The sequence below is a fragment of the Panulirus ornatus genome, chromosome 1 (genome assembly GCF_036320965.1).
Source record: "Panulirus ornatus isolate Po-2019 chromosome 1, ASM3632096v1, whole genome shotgun sequence".
NCBI classification, from domain to species: Eukaryota; Metazoa; Arthropoda; class Malacostraca; order Decapoda; family Palinuridae; genus Panulirus; species Panulirus ornatus.
Window position 1 is genome coordinate 84,241,766 of NC_092224.1, and position 15,283 is coordinate 84,257,048.

The 15,283-nt window shown below is 35.5% G+C and overlaps 1 protein-coding gene across 3 annotated transcripts in view; it reads left to right on the forward strand.

The window, feature by feature from the left end:
- LOC139750247 (beta-1,3-galactosyltransferase 1-like) overlaps positions 1-14,757 on the forward strand; it is a 137,263-nt gene extending 122,506 nt beyond the window's left edge. For all 3 annotated transcript variants that reach the window (XM_071664776.1, XM_071664766.1, XM_071664787.1), the window contains one exon: positions 112-14,757. In XM_071664776.1, coding sequence (XP_071520877.1) covers positions 112-1,133 — 1,022 coding nt within the window. In that variant the 3' untranslated portion in view covers positions 1,134-14,757. The remainder of the gene's footprint in view (positions 1-111) is intronic.
- The last annotated feature ends 526 nt before the right edge of the window (positions 14,758-15,283 follow it).

Genomic DNA, 15,283 nt, shown 5'->3' on the forward strand with positions numbered 1-15,283 from the left:
AAGATGAGTTTTGAAGTATAATTATGTTAACAATTTTTTTTTCATTAGCTACTATTTTAAGTGTTTTTTATTTTACTTTTAAAGTTAATGAACACATTTGCACAATTTCAGTTCCACCAAGCTTTGCATGGTCTTCCAGTGCAACAAGAAACTTAACTATCTATGTAAGACCTCATCAGACAACTGCACATCTCCAACCCAAAAATATCTGCAATCAGCCTCCATTTGTACTCTTCATGGTTCCCAGTGCAATAAACAACACAAAGGAAAGAGAGTCTATCAGGAGAACTTGGGGCCAGTGGGCTAAAGGTTATGTATCAAAGATGCCTTCCAAGGAAGACCAAACTCTGCACCAGAATAATCTTAAACCTGAAAAAAAAATAAATGTACTTGAATTGCAAGATCCTCCTCCTAGGAGGTCCAAGCTTGTGTTCCTTCTGGGAACAGCTCAAGGAAAAAATCCCATCAGTGACATAGTTCAAGAGGAGAGTAGGATTTATGGGGATATTTTGGTGGAAGACTTTGTAGATTCATACACAAATCTGACGCTCAAGTCAGTGTTCTTACTCAAATGGGTGCATGAAAATTGTCCAACAGCAAAATTTGTCATGAAGGTAGATGATGATATTTTTGTTAATGTAATTAACCTTCAGCAAACCCTCATGAATAAAACAATAACTAAAACTCCACTTCTAACTGGCACTCTTATTTGTGGTGCTAGACCTATCCATGATCAGTGGTCGAAGTGGTACACTCCACAATATATGTTTCGTGAAGGCAAATACCCAAATTACTTGTCAGGGACTGGGTATGTTTTCTCAGGTGACTTGGTTGAGCCACTCTTAAATGCCGCTCTTTCTACACCATATTTTCATTTGGAAGATGTTTTTATCACTGGGATATGCGCAAAGAAAATAGGTCTTCGTCCTACTGACAATTTTGGTTTTAATTATCAGCCTCGTGCAGTCAGCCCATGTGTTTATAAGGAGGTGATTATGGGTCATGGTGTGAAACCATCAGAGATGGTAAAGCTTTGGAATATGCTTAATCAACCAAATACAGTTGCAAAGTGTCATCCTATTAAGAAATCAAAGCTAAGGAGCAATTTTCCAACTAAATGCTCCTGGAGATGAAACCATTTTTAGACTTCAAATTTTTTTAGTCTGTTGGAGACTTTTAGTTTAACTTTTCATATAATAGTAACAGTTTTCCTGTAATTTCCAAATGGGAATAATGTATGTCATTATTTTTGCTGTGTTCAGAATTTAGTCATCATTTATGGGAACTAAAAAGATCATTGATACAAAGCATTACTTGCCAGTTTGCATTTACAGTGAAAATAACACTGCTTGCAATCACTTCCCCATAATTGGATGATACTAAAGCAGTTTTTCACTGATTTCAACATCATCAAGTCTGATTATAAGGTAATTAGGCCTGGCATAAGTTGGTTATGACTACATAATTTATGCTGGTAACAAGTGCCATCCTCTTTCTCTGAAACTCTCCACTGAGTTATGCTTCAATCTTAATACTGTGATATTTTGTCTCCAACAAGTATTGTGCATTTTAGAATAACAAAATTTCATTGAGGGGTGTTGCCCCTTTCAGTGTCATCACCTTGAGAGACATGTTGATTGGTGAGAATGTTATCGCCATGTAACACATGGTTCTGTAGTTCCCACACTTTAGTTTATGAAGAAATCAGTGCTGATAACTATGGCAGGGATTAGAGTGCATGCTCCCATCCCCAGCCCAGTCTGCTACAAAGCTTGAAAAGACAAGACTTTCTCGGGCTCAGTTGATGGAGACAGCCATCCATCACATTTGAGCATTTGAGGAGACCACGAAGAGTAAGAAATGATATTAGAAGAAGAGTCAGTCTCCAAACAACAGTGAGTTTAGATTTAGGTGGTGGTAACTTACCAAGATTTAAATGCCTTAGTGCCAAGTCAAGGATTACATTGTCTGTGACACTTGCTTTGAATGGCTGTGGCTGTTGAAATAATCCATATTTCTTTTTCAGTACTTGAAGTTCAGGTAATTTGCCTGTGCTGGTGACAGTGTTTTGCCCTGGCCAGCACTTAAAGGGTTTATTAAAGATTCATGTCAGATTTGCCAATGGCATGTTTCTCTTAGTGTTGTTCATTTTGCTAGATCTATATATGATACATAAAGAATCTCATAACAGAATGTAGATACAATCAATAACTGTGATAGCACATGAAGGTTTACAAAACATTTATGTCTAGAAATAATCTTTATCCAAATAACAAACTGGAACTTTGTCTTATATTGCCTAGTCTTAGTATGTGTTTTTATAATCACCTAGTCTTATTTACTGAGGGTATAATATTAAGTTTATCAGTAGGTTTTTAGCACATGGAATATACAGAGTTTATAGGGAATTGATTATATAAGTGTTGAAAATGTTTACTGAAAACCCACTGTCGGTGCTTGCCAGATAGAATAACAGTAGTTCACTTTTTATCATTTTAAGTTGTCTTGAAAATATTTTCAGGTCTTATACAAAGGGTTCCCAACCTGCTGCTTGTGAGCATTGCTGTGTTCCTGGACAGTCAGACAGTGCTCTTCTACAACTTTTTTTTCCTGTTGGAATTTCTTCCTCAGTATGAAAAGAATTAAAATCCCTAGTGTTTAGAATATTTAACTTGTGTATGTACTTGAAGTATGTTTTATTCTTTTATATGTTTTAGAAGCTTCCTGCATGAGCATGTAAGCATCCATAACAGATGAATAAGTCTTTGAAGGAAAAAAATCCCCGTTTTTTTTTTTTTTTCTTCATTGGAGGCTCCAGTCATTGGCAAAAGTCCATGTCAGGGCTTGGCCATGATTGAAAGATAGAGATGTTAATGGAAAGAAAAAAGAAGAGATTAGATAAAGTATTTACAAATTTTGGAGGAAGTCAAAACCTGTCTTTTTAAATGTGCTGGGTCATAGTTATTGGGAAAGACATGAGAGGGTAGAGTTCTTTTGAGTCATTATTTTTGTGATGCAGCAGCTTACTGACTATTGTTTGGTCTAGACAGTGATAGGGATTTTCAAGAGAGAGATGGGCAGAATTTGGGTCTTGGAGACATTATAGATAATCAGATTTTGTGTGCCCCACTGAGATATCTTGTCCAAGTCTGAGTTTATTGAGGAGTTGGTGTCAAGACAAGATACAGATCATTTGAAAGAAGGAGCAGAATTGGAGGATGTGAAGAAATGGTGTTGATTCATTTGGTTATCTGTGGAATAATGGAAATTTTTTTTAAAAAAAAGTGTTACAGAGAGGACAGAATCTTAAGGGACACTGTTGTTGATGGAGAATGGGGGAGAGGCTGATCAATCAACAACCATGGAGAGAAATTGGCCAGAGAGGAAGCTAGATATGAGGGAGCAAAGTGAGGGAGGGAAGCCAAAAGAGGGTAGCTTAGAGATGAGACCCCAATGCCACATCCTGTCAAAAGCTTTGGATGTATCAAGGGTGTCTACATTGAATTTCTAAAATCTTTCAGGGGTGATGACTAGACATTAGTAAAACAGGAAAAAATTTCGCCAGTGGATGAGTTTCTTCCAATGTTTTCTCGTTTGAAAGTAATATAGGAAGGAAGGATTTCCAGTTCTCTGCAGTCTCCTTCTCCCCTGTCCTTGGCAGCGACATATATATTTTTTGATATTCGATTGCTGTATCCTGTGTTAGTGATGTAACACCAGGAACGAACAATGAAAGTCCTCATTCACTCGTATCCACTCTCAAGATGTAATGTGTGATGCTCCAAAACCACAGCCTCCATCCATAACCAGGCCTGACTGACCTTTCTGTGGTTTCCCTGGCTGTTTCATAAGCCCTAGTTCAGTCAATTTACAGTCAGTTTATGCGTTGAGGTAGCAGAAAATATTCAAGTTAATATGGAAATACTGGCAAGTGCACTTTGGAACTAGGGTTCATGCTAAGTTCTACTGCAAATCTATTTAGATATTGTGCAATAGAGACTTTTTTTGGAAAGTTTTCATTTTTTTGCAAGTATTTTATAAAAGAAATTTGATATGTTAGCTTTGTTTCCTTTTCAAGTGAAGTTTGAAAAGGAAACTATTAATCTTATTGTAACTTTCATGTAGGTGTATTTTTGTTTATATTTATTATTTTTTTCAAGAATTTGGAGGTGCTCACTTGATATCCTGGAAGATGATTTAGTGCTTGTCACACTAAAATGGTTGGGAACCCTTTGCCTATGCATACTCAACAGTGGTCACACATCACGAGGTATCTTTAGTCATTACAAAAGCATATGATATTCTTTTTCAAATTTATAACTTACTATTCTGAAGTTTTTATTATTCTTATATGTCCTTTTAGCTCATTCTTGTTTATAAAGAAGCTTGCCTTATGCTGTGAAAAGTGGAATGTACAGAGTATAGTATTCTGAATAAGTTCTTGTAACTGATGTATGATTGATAGTCATTAAATGGTGCAAGCATAGCTGGAAAGATAATAGTAATACAGTCAGTGCTCAAATATCTGATTTTCAAAACTCCATACAGTTCAGAATCCATACAACTTGAGATGTAGAGTATATTACTAACCAAGAATAAGATTCGTAAAGCTATGATATAAAAGCCACAGCCATCAGTCCCATGGTGGAACAACTCTTGATATAAGCATCACAAGCTTGTGATTTCTGCATAGAGAAGATTTAGGAATAATTTTTTGGTTACTTAGTCAATTTATCAAATGATATCTGAAAAAATAATCAAGGATGCATAAAGGGCATCTTGGTTACTTAGATAAAGTGTGTGTAAGATATCATCCTCAATACTAAACCTAAAAAGTTTGGAAAGTAATAAGGATGTTGACTGAAAAGTATTCTCTTACTACATTTGCCTTGCCTTAAAGTTAATGACCCTTTTGCAATAGCTAACATTCTTTTTCCAAGCTTTTTTGATTGTCTAGTGTCAGAGGACATATTAGGGAGTTCCAAGAAATTAGACTGAGTTTTTCCTCATCTGTGTCCCCAAGTAGCAAAAAGAGCTATACTGATTTGTTTTATATGGACATGATTGTATCAGTTTTATTAGACGCTGATTCTGCTGCTCCAGGGGAGGATGAAAATCATTATGCTAGGTTGAAGCATCTTCCTGAATCCTCCAAAAGTTCTTGTTAGATTTCTTTAACCTAATATGGATGATTAGTGTACTTCATTGTTGTTAGAAGATTCTTAAGTCAGGTACAGACCTATTACACTGACCGTATGTCTTTGCAAACTAATGGACGAAATGGTACCTTTTAAGAAAAAATCATTGTATCACTTCATTCCAGTATGGTTTTAGAAAGTCGTACTGCAGACCATTTCATATGAATATCAAATGATGGAAAGGATTTGATAATCATCACCATACGGTAGTAGTGTTCTTTGATTTGGAGTAAGCTTATGATACTACATGGATATATGGTATTGAAAGGAATTTCCATGAAATGGGCTTTTTTGGCAGATTATGGTGTATTTAACAGAGAGAAATTGTAGATGAATGGTAGTTGTGAGTACTCAAAAGCATTCCCACTGGAAGAAGCTGTGTCATAGGACATTATGTTAAGTATTAACTGTTTCACTGTTATGATTAGTAGCATTGTGGACTTTGTACCAGGGGATGTTGAATTGTCCATCTTTGTTGATGAATTGTATATTTCTGATACATCATCATCATCATGTTACTGTGAGATGCTTTCAAGCTGTTGTAGATAAGATACTGATAGGCCTATAACTTTGTTTTAATTTCTCTGAACAAAAAACTATAACTACTTACTAGATTAACTCTTAAATTGGCAATTCCACTTTTTTCTGATAGAATATTGAAGAGGACCCCTGGTGTTGAAAAATGTACAAAGTGGTCAATTCACCATACAGTTTGAAAGTAGTGTCACTTTAGTATTGGAGAACAGTTTGGAAAGCTATAGATCATGGTTGTTATTGCATCCTGAAAATGGTTGACATTGTCAATGATCTTCTCTAAACCTTTTAATGTAATGATAGAAAATGCCCTTAATGAGAGCAGGTTGATTTAAACTCACTTCAAAGAGTAAGTTTTTGCATGGTTCCTTCCATGGAAGGTTCCTAAGGTCAAACTTTGCTGGGACTGGACAAAAGCAACCCAGATCAACTTTGCTTATGTAATGATAAAAAACTTATTCCTTCAGCATAATGCTATTCATGCCAATGTTATAAGGATATTTGCTGATGACTGAGAATGTAGGCTTTTGTTGTAGGTAATGAAGAAGGTCCTTACATGGAAAAACAACCAAGAGAATTATGCATATTTTTTTATGTAGAATTGTATTGTATTTAGGCTGCACTAAGATTGAGCAGTTTCCTAAGAAAAAAAAAGATCCAATCTACTTCAGTATCCATAGTGCACTTCAAGCCACATGTTTCAGTGGATCTTCCTAGCTTAGAAAAATCCAGGATTGGATTGTTGGAAGTCTATGAAACATACGCATTTAGAATTTTGTTGAAACATAGGCATTTAGAATTTTGTTAGTGACCTGGATGTGTTAGTATTAGTAGCACTGAAATGGCTAATGGTATGGCTAAAGCAGCTGTATCCATCAGTCTAGAAATGATAGATGTTTTGTAGCTCACAATGATCCTAAGAATAGAACAAATGATTATGGGAGATGTAAATGATGGTATATGGGATTTGGAAGCCCAAAAGATGTATAGAGGATAGAGAAAGATGCTTCATAAATGGAGAATTTGTAATGCTGTCTTGACCTGTGGCCACTAAATAAAGAGCATATTTGCCCCAATATGAGACACCAGCCATTGCATTATTGATGTGGAATGCTAACAATGCTAAAACTTTATCAGTTTCAGAGTCATGTGTACATGACAATGCTGGAAAGAATGAGATTATCAGAGAATTTTTTACTGTGTTAATGTAGACCGATTAGATTTTTAAAGGAAGCCAAACAGATATATTTTTTATATCAATAGTTTTAGATTTTAGATGTCATTTAAAAGGAATCAAAATATAAGATAGTTATATGTAAATAGCTTTAAGCTTGTAGATATTTTTTTTCATGCTAAAAAGCACTCTATAGAAATTTGGTTCTGGCACTTTACATATTCCACAAAATATATCAATAAATCATTTTCAGCACCCAAATTTGCTCAATAGAATGCTCTTGGCAACTCAACAGTTCAGGACATGAAGAGGTAAGGTGACAAAGTCTTAAAGTTCCCTTATAACTGAAATAAAGAAGGGCATAGCAAACCATAGATCACTACACAGGGCAAGGTTAGCAGAACATTGTCTGCTTTTGGTTTTCTTTGATGTGAAAAGGCCAGACTGTTGCACTGCTCAGTAATGTTGCAAAATCCATGCACTGCTTGGTCCCAAGATGTTCAGATTTTTGAGCTTTGACTGCTGTTTTAGTTTTTTCAAGAAAAGTAGCATCAGTTTCAGTAATTATGCAGATATGTTGTTAAAGAGTAACAGTACTTTAGAAGTGTTACTGAGATTTCTCACTTTGTAATTTCAAGTTTATGATTGTTAAGACAATGTTTGAGAGTCATTACCTTATGAGATATATCGTAAAGGGGTTTCAGAATGTACTTTTTGTTTTTGAGTCCATCATGAAATGTATTGCATGTAAAACCATGTGTGATCTGCATTCTTCCAAAAATACCAGTTTCCCTACCTCATCTTTCATTTATTTAGCTGAGTGTATCTTAGAAGAGAATATACAAGAACAAGTGGCACCTCAGCAAATTCAAATTGCATCATAATATCTGTCATACAATCACTTTTATTGTCTTTCTCTCTAAATTCCATTTTTGCTGTATGTACCTAATTTGTGTTTTGCTCTAGTGCTTTTTGTTGTGTTACTTTCCATCAAAAAATCTATTGATGTTTATTTATAAAATTGAATGTCAGTTTTTGATTATCTGTGATGATTGACCAAGAATCGATTAACATAGATCTGAAAATGATGGTAAGCATACAGAGGTTAGTTGGGATGCTACCACTGAGTAATCATTAGGCAATAATGAAGATGAATGTGAAAGCGACAATAGTGATGGATCACTGAGTAAGGAAGAGGGGGAGAACCAGTACGTAAGGGCATTGTGCACAGTTTGATATGCGAGGGATTCTACCAACAGCACCACATATAACTGGTAAGTTGTCTTATACTGTACCTATTTAGCATTAATACCATTTGTAAATAGATATTTTTATATGAATTGCCTTTTTCACTACCTCCTAATATGAGTTTTGCATAAGTTCAAGGCTAGTTTTCTTCATATCCAAAAGTAATGTGAAAGTTTTCTTTTATTAGATAGGTCACTCACTAGTTGACTAAGTGTAATCACTTTCATCAGAAAGATCAATTGATTATCTTTAAAAAATTAACATTTTTACCCTTCAGTAAAACTCATACTGGATAAGAATGAAAATATAATTGACCGGCATGACAATGTAACAGATTGGTGAACTGTACATTCCTGTTTTATATCCATGAGGTATGATTACCTTGTGCTCAGTGGGTAAAGTAAACCAGTAGTGAGTTACTCATGAAGGTTTAGGCTGAAGTTCATGCTCAGTATGCTTAAACACTTTTTGATGTAAATGATTAATACAGTCCATGCTAAATCCCACCTTTAAACATGTACATAAATGTACTTGTACTCACACTGGTTTAGTTTTCTTGATTTTCCCCTGTAAAAGTCAGGTTTCATTATTACACCATTTGGTTATGATAATTGTAAAGAGTAGAGCATAGATATCTTCAGCATCGTACTGATTTTAAAGATTTATAAGAATGGTAAGAAAATTTAGCTTTTCTGTTAGGAATATCAAAATATAATGGCCTTGGTGAACTTTTTCCAATTTTTTTTTTGTTATAGGCTTGAGATAGAAACTCAGAAGCTGGTGGCTGAGTCTGGGAGAGTATGTGAGGTGGAAGTCTAGAATTGATATGAACAAAATTATGTTAATGAGTTGCAGCACAGTATTGAGATGTGTGGAAGACAGGATGGTATGAGTCTGAGTTTAAATGAGGAGGACCTGAAGGAGGAGGAATGCATATGGTGCTGTCTCAATTTGTTTGGATTTCAGTCATAGTAATATGACTGTATAATGATTATTTCAAGGGTGGTCAAAATCTGGACTAGGTTTGAGATGATCCTTTGAACAGAGTACCCTCAGGGTAATGGTTACACATAAAGGGAAGTTAAGTAAGGTTTTTATAGTTATTCTCAATGTCCAGAATTTTTTTTTCTGTAATCAATATTTACATTTTAAGGAGAAGAGCATGGAATGATTTTCTAGCATTTTGTTTTCCACATAGATCATTAAAGTAAGGAAAAATGGGGCAACCTGACAATTGTTTGAGTGACTTGCATTGCTTGGGATATGTGGCATTGTTTACATTGACAGTAAATAGTATCTCTTTGCTGCTTGGTGCTTAGCAAGCAACACTAATTACAGCAGCTGGTCAGTTTATAAAGATGAAATAATGAAAGTTGATTTGTAAACATATTTGCTTTGTGAATGTAGTAGAATATTGAAATGTTCAAAATTGAAATTTTACAACTTATAGCAAACTGCAAAAGATAATTTTATTATATGGGTTCCTTGAATGAGTTCATTAACTTTCCATGATTATTATTTTGGATCTGAGATACTCCAAGTGCAGTAAAAGATCATCCGAAGTGAAGTGAAAAGTTTTTAACTGTAGATGCTTGTGAATGAGTGGTAAATATTGGCAAAGCAACTGTCACACCTCTCATGATCATAAGAACAGTATAATCCATGGTAATGCAGACAAGATTAGAGCAAGTAAATAGATTGCAGCCAGAATAAGTTTACCTACAGTTTCATCTGCAGACAATCCTGTCCCTCTGTTTGCCTAACTCCATCACTCACTCCTCCACTGCACCCCACATCTACCATAGAAGGCTTACTCTTGTCCTTTGTCAGGCATTTTGACTCATTTTAAGGGGATTACATGTGCATGTCACACTGTAAATGTAGCTAAGAACATACTCCATGCACACACATTGGTGGCACGAGGAGATTTGAGGATGGTGTGATGCGAAGCATATGTTTACAGTGTGACACAAAGTAGTTTGCTTGGTGACCAATTCCAGATTGTTTTCACAGCTTCAAAACTTTAGTGACTCAAAAACATAACATTAGGATTTACGGAATACATGTTCTTTAGTTGGTAGAGGGTGTTTGGGCAACATTACATGAGGCCTACTACTTGTCTATAGTAACCAGCATGGCTCTGGCTAAACATAACCTAATCTAAGCCATCTTGGGTGAAATATGAAAGGGTAAGAAAAGAATAGTATAGAAGTTAAACAGGGCTTTATAGGTATGTATGGAACTGAATATGATGTTAAAAAGTCAATAGGGAGAGAGGAGGAAGAGAATTTCACTGTTGGAAATGAAATCTGAGAACACTACGTGGTGTGAATTAGTTTGATCAAGTGAGTAATAAAAGTGGTTGAGAGAGCTGAAGGGGGTGTGTTGAAATGGTTTGAATATATGGAGAGAACAATTGAGGAAAGGTTGACAAAGAGGAAGTATGTGCCAGAAATGGAGGGGACAAGGAGAAGGGGAGACCAAATTGGAGGTAGAAGGATGGAGTGATAAAGAGTTTGAGTGACTGGACTTGAACATGCAGGAGGTTGAAAGTTGTGCACAGGATAGAGTGAATTGGAACAAAGTGGTTTACAAGGGTCGATGTGCTGTCAGCGGACTGAACCAAGGTATGTGAAGCCTTTAGGGTAAACCATGGAAAGGTCCATGGGCCCTTGTTGTGGATAGTGGGCTGCTATTTCGATGCATTGCACAAGACAGCTGGAGAATAGATGCAAGTGAATGTGGCCTTTGTACGTCTATACCTAGCTCTACCTTGTTAACACGGGGAATTGCAGTCAGGAATGAAAAATTGATTATGATATTCAGAATGATGATTATAACTGTTATGATATTTGATGTTTTAGTGGCCATGAAGATGATGTATACAGAAGAAAGTACAGACACACTACAGCAGCTTGGCCTTATGAGTTGTTAGAGTTTTAAGAACCTGTGTATTTATGTATATCTTATTTGACTATGTGTAAGTATTCTTATTTACAAATCATTGTATAGACTCCAAATGACACTTTATTCTTAAGTTAAGTATCATTACAGGTCTTATATAACTAGATTGATGACTGTAAGTCAGGATACTCTGTGTCATTGATATAAACATTTATGTTTAGTCTGTGTGTAGGAAAATGATCATGAAAATTTGTTGACAAAAATTATTTTAACCTTCTTATTTTCTGCTTCAAGAGTCTTTTACCTGTATGAGCTTCCTGCAGCACTCAAGAAGCTGGCCACATCCACTAGTTAGGACCTTAGGTAATAAAGTGTTGTGATGTGTGTGTCTGTGGAAGAGAGTGCAGGGCAGTGCTCAGTGCCTCTTTATTATGGTTGCACTGTGGGTATGTTAAAATGTTGTTTTTAATGTTATAGGGATGAATCACTTTCAGAGGATAGCCAGAAAAGTATTACTGTTTTTCTAGGGAATGTGGTTTCTGATGGGTATATGTCAGATGGATTGGAGTTTAAGTCTGAGTTAGGAGGATAGTTATTTAGTGGATGTTAGGTTAGTTTGGTTTGTGTGTGTTTTTTCAGTGTTATATATGCTGGAGGTGAGGGGATCTGTGAGAGAAGGTTACTGAAGTGTTGGGGGTTGATGTTTAGTTACAAAGTACCTTGGGTTGCATATAATTGAGTGCTGGGCAGATTAAGATGGTCCTTTGTTGGGAGGATCTTTGTGTTGTTATGAAGGTGTGTGTTTGTGGTTGCTAGGTAGCCAGTGGTTGTTGTAAGTGCACTGTTTGGTGTGGTTTGCAGCTTTATTATATTTGATTATGAGAGAGTGGAAGAACAGGAAGGTGAGGTATAGTTTTAAACGGAGTAGATGAACTGTTTTTATAGGATATTGATGGATACTTCTTATTGTCCAAACTTGGTGATGGTTAGTGTTCTGAGGGCATTAGGTTGCATGTGACTTTTTTTATGTTATTGATGGGTGGGGAGTGAATGTCAAATGTGTATCATATGTGAAGGCTAGAATTGTTGGTGTTTTGTTCAGTGGGAGCAATAATCCATGTAAGGAGGTTGGAGGATGTGAGCTGGGTTCATGTCTGTTTGGGGTTAAAGAGTGATTAAAGACTCCTTTGGGGATAAAGACATTCTGCTCTAGGTAAGCCATTGTTTCACTTATGTCATGTAGTGCTGCATATTTGATATTGCTACTGTCGTGTCAGTGTGTTGTGATGTGATTGTCATATGCACATGAAAGGACCTTCATGTTGAGGCTTGTCTGAGGTAATGGGAAATCATGTAGAAAGAGACTGAAGAGAGTTGGAGAAAGAACATGCTCCTTGGAGAGCTCCATTGTGGAGTTAGTGTTTTAGAGGTGAAACCATTGTGAATGCTCTGGCATGGCAGCCTCCAATGAAACTGGCCACCCCTTTCCATCATGGCTGTGAAGGTTGGTGTTTAGTACTTTTTGCATGAGGATGTGTTGCGAACAGTTTCAAATGTTTTGCTGATGTCTACTGCTACTAGTACCATGCAGTAGGGGATCTGTAGTTGGTTGAATAGGATATTTCTAGTAAGGTCATAATGTAGTGTGGTGGGAGAGGGTTTGGGTGTAAAGTCATGCTTTGTGGATGAGAGTGAGATTTTTTGTTTGATTTGTTTGTGGATCAGTTATTTACAGAGTTTGGATACTAAGGATAGAAGAGATATAACTAATTAAGACAAATACATATGACAATCAGTGTTCAAGGTACCCTGTTTGAGTAGTTAAGTGTTGTGTGTTCAGTTCAGCTGCTTAAACAAATACAGGATTGTATGTTTCTTTTTTAAACACAGACAGCATTAATTGGTGTCTCCAACAAAACTAGTTGTTACATCTTATAAACCATGCAACAAAAATTTTCCTGTATAACTACACACATTCCAACATTCTACCCATCTTTCATTTTAAGTAAATGAAATTTTGGCAAAAACTGGCTGATTTGGTCTTAGGCTGCAGGTTGCCATAATAATAACCTTTGTACATACCATGATGAAACTAGTTGTCCCTAAAGTAGATCATGAACTGCATTGAAAATAGAGATTTCTGCTTTTGTACCAAGGCTTCGTTGACTTCATTAGTGGTGGATGTTATGATTTGTACAGACTACAGATTTGGAGCTTCCTTTTGGTTTTTACAGTAATAGGTTATATATAACATTCAGAAATTGCAAGGGACCTAAGTATTATGTACATCAGTGTGATTCTAACATATGGTATTGCCTTCAAAACCATGTTTTATGAACTACAATATATAAGAAGTATTTATTTACTCATTTGTGATATAATGACTGTGAAATTGAAAATACCAGTATATATATAATTTTATTTGTATGTTTATTCAGGTATGTCTGACGAATTTTCTCCTTCATCCTTGGAGGGTAGATGAAGGTAATATGATTTTTCATCTATCTCCCATCATTTTCTGAAAATATTTCCTCTTAGGTCTATTCAGCTGTCACCAGAATTGGTGCACGTATTGTTTGAATTGTCACTAGAGTTGGAATGTGCAATGTTTAAGGTCTAAGGAGGATCCTTGATGATTATACATGTCATGATATTCATCATGGGACCATCAGAGTAGCTCCTGGTTGTTTTGCTGGCAGGTCCATTCAGCTAGTCATGATGTTGGAACTAATGTATGCCAAACAGGAGTGATATTGGCAAGCATGTAATCCATCAAGTTGTGAAGGCAGTCAGTGTGAACCAAGGATTATCATAGTGGGTGCAATGTCCTTATTGTCATTTGGAGAGATGATGAGTAATTTTTAGCATTTTCAGAAGTCTAGTTAGCTGTTGCTTTCTGCATTTGTGGGCCTTTGTTTCTCTGGGTTCTAGAGGAAGGGAGAGCAATGAAACAGCACAAAAAGTAGTCCTGATATATATGGCTTGTGTAATTTATATGAATTCAAAAACAGTAATACCAAATAATGGATGATTTAACATTGTAATTACTTCTCTTCTCTCTATCAAAAATATTTGTATTACTCCAATCCCAAGTAGAAATAGGTTATGATGGATTAGTTCATCAGTACTGCATAAGAATTTTCACTAAACTGAATAGGGCATTTTGCTGAAAATACTCCTATTTTGCATCAAAATGGTAGCAATAGCCCTGTTGTGTATTATACAGAAAGGAATTTATTATACAGAAAGGAATTTCTATGCTTTTAGCCTTATATATATATATATATATATATATATATATATATATATATATATATATATATATATATATATATATATATATATATATATATTATTTAGATTTCTTATAGGTGTTTAAGAAAATCAAGTATTTTAATGTTGATAATGACCAGTCATGTGCCTCAAGTTCACAAATTCTGCTGTAGAACTGAATACTGTATCAGTATTTTTTGTTTTTTATCTTAACTTGTAAATGACCTCTTAGGAGTATATTCATTCCCATAAGGTTCAAATGATTGTCTCAAATTCATAGATTTAAAGAGCTACTAGATCCTTTAATGCTGAGTACAGTGATAATTCATTATATGTTCCCAAAGGGACTGAACTTTTTTTGACATTTAGTTTGTGTATTCATTTTTGAGTAACATTGTTATGAAATATGAACCAGACATAGACAAAGTTTATTATTTCAGTCCTTATTTTTTCTTGATTAGCTAAAAACTGGAAAATGCTCAATATATAATTTTGGGTTGGTGTAGTTGCAGCACACTTATTTTTATGCCCATCTTTGATTCCCCAGTCACATGGATCAGCAGTTTCTCTCTATACATTTCTCAAGAAAATGATTTGGCAAATGTGATGTCCAATTATTTTTGAGCCTTCAGTTACTCATACCTGGAGCCTATTAGTAGTTGCATAGATTAAACCTTACATAGAAACATGAATAGGCCTCAGACACACAGTCTGAAGGCTTGGAAGCTGAAGATATCTAAACTCGCATGAATGTTGTTCATTCAGCTCTTTTTGACCTTTGTAGAAGCATTATCAAGAATTAATTACTTCATACATTTGTGGATTTTTCTCGCCTCTGTGAACAACTGAGAAAGTACTTGACTAGTGGATTGTCAAACATCTGTTTTACCCCAAAATAAGGTGTATCCTTAAGGAATCACCCTCTTTGATCATCTTAAAACATGACACCTAT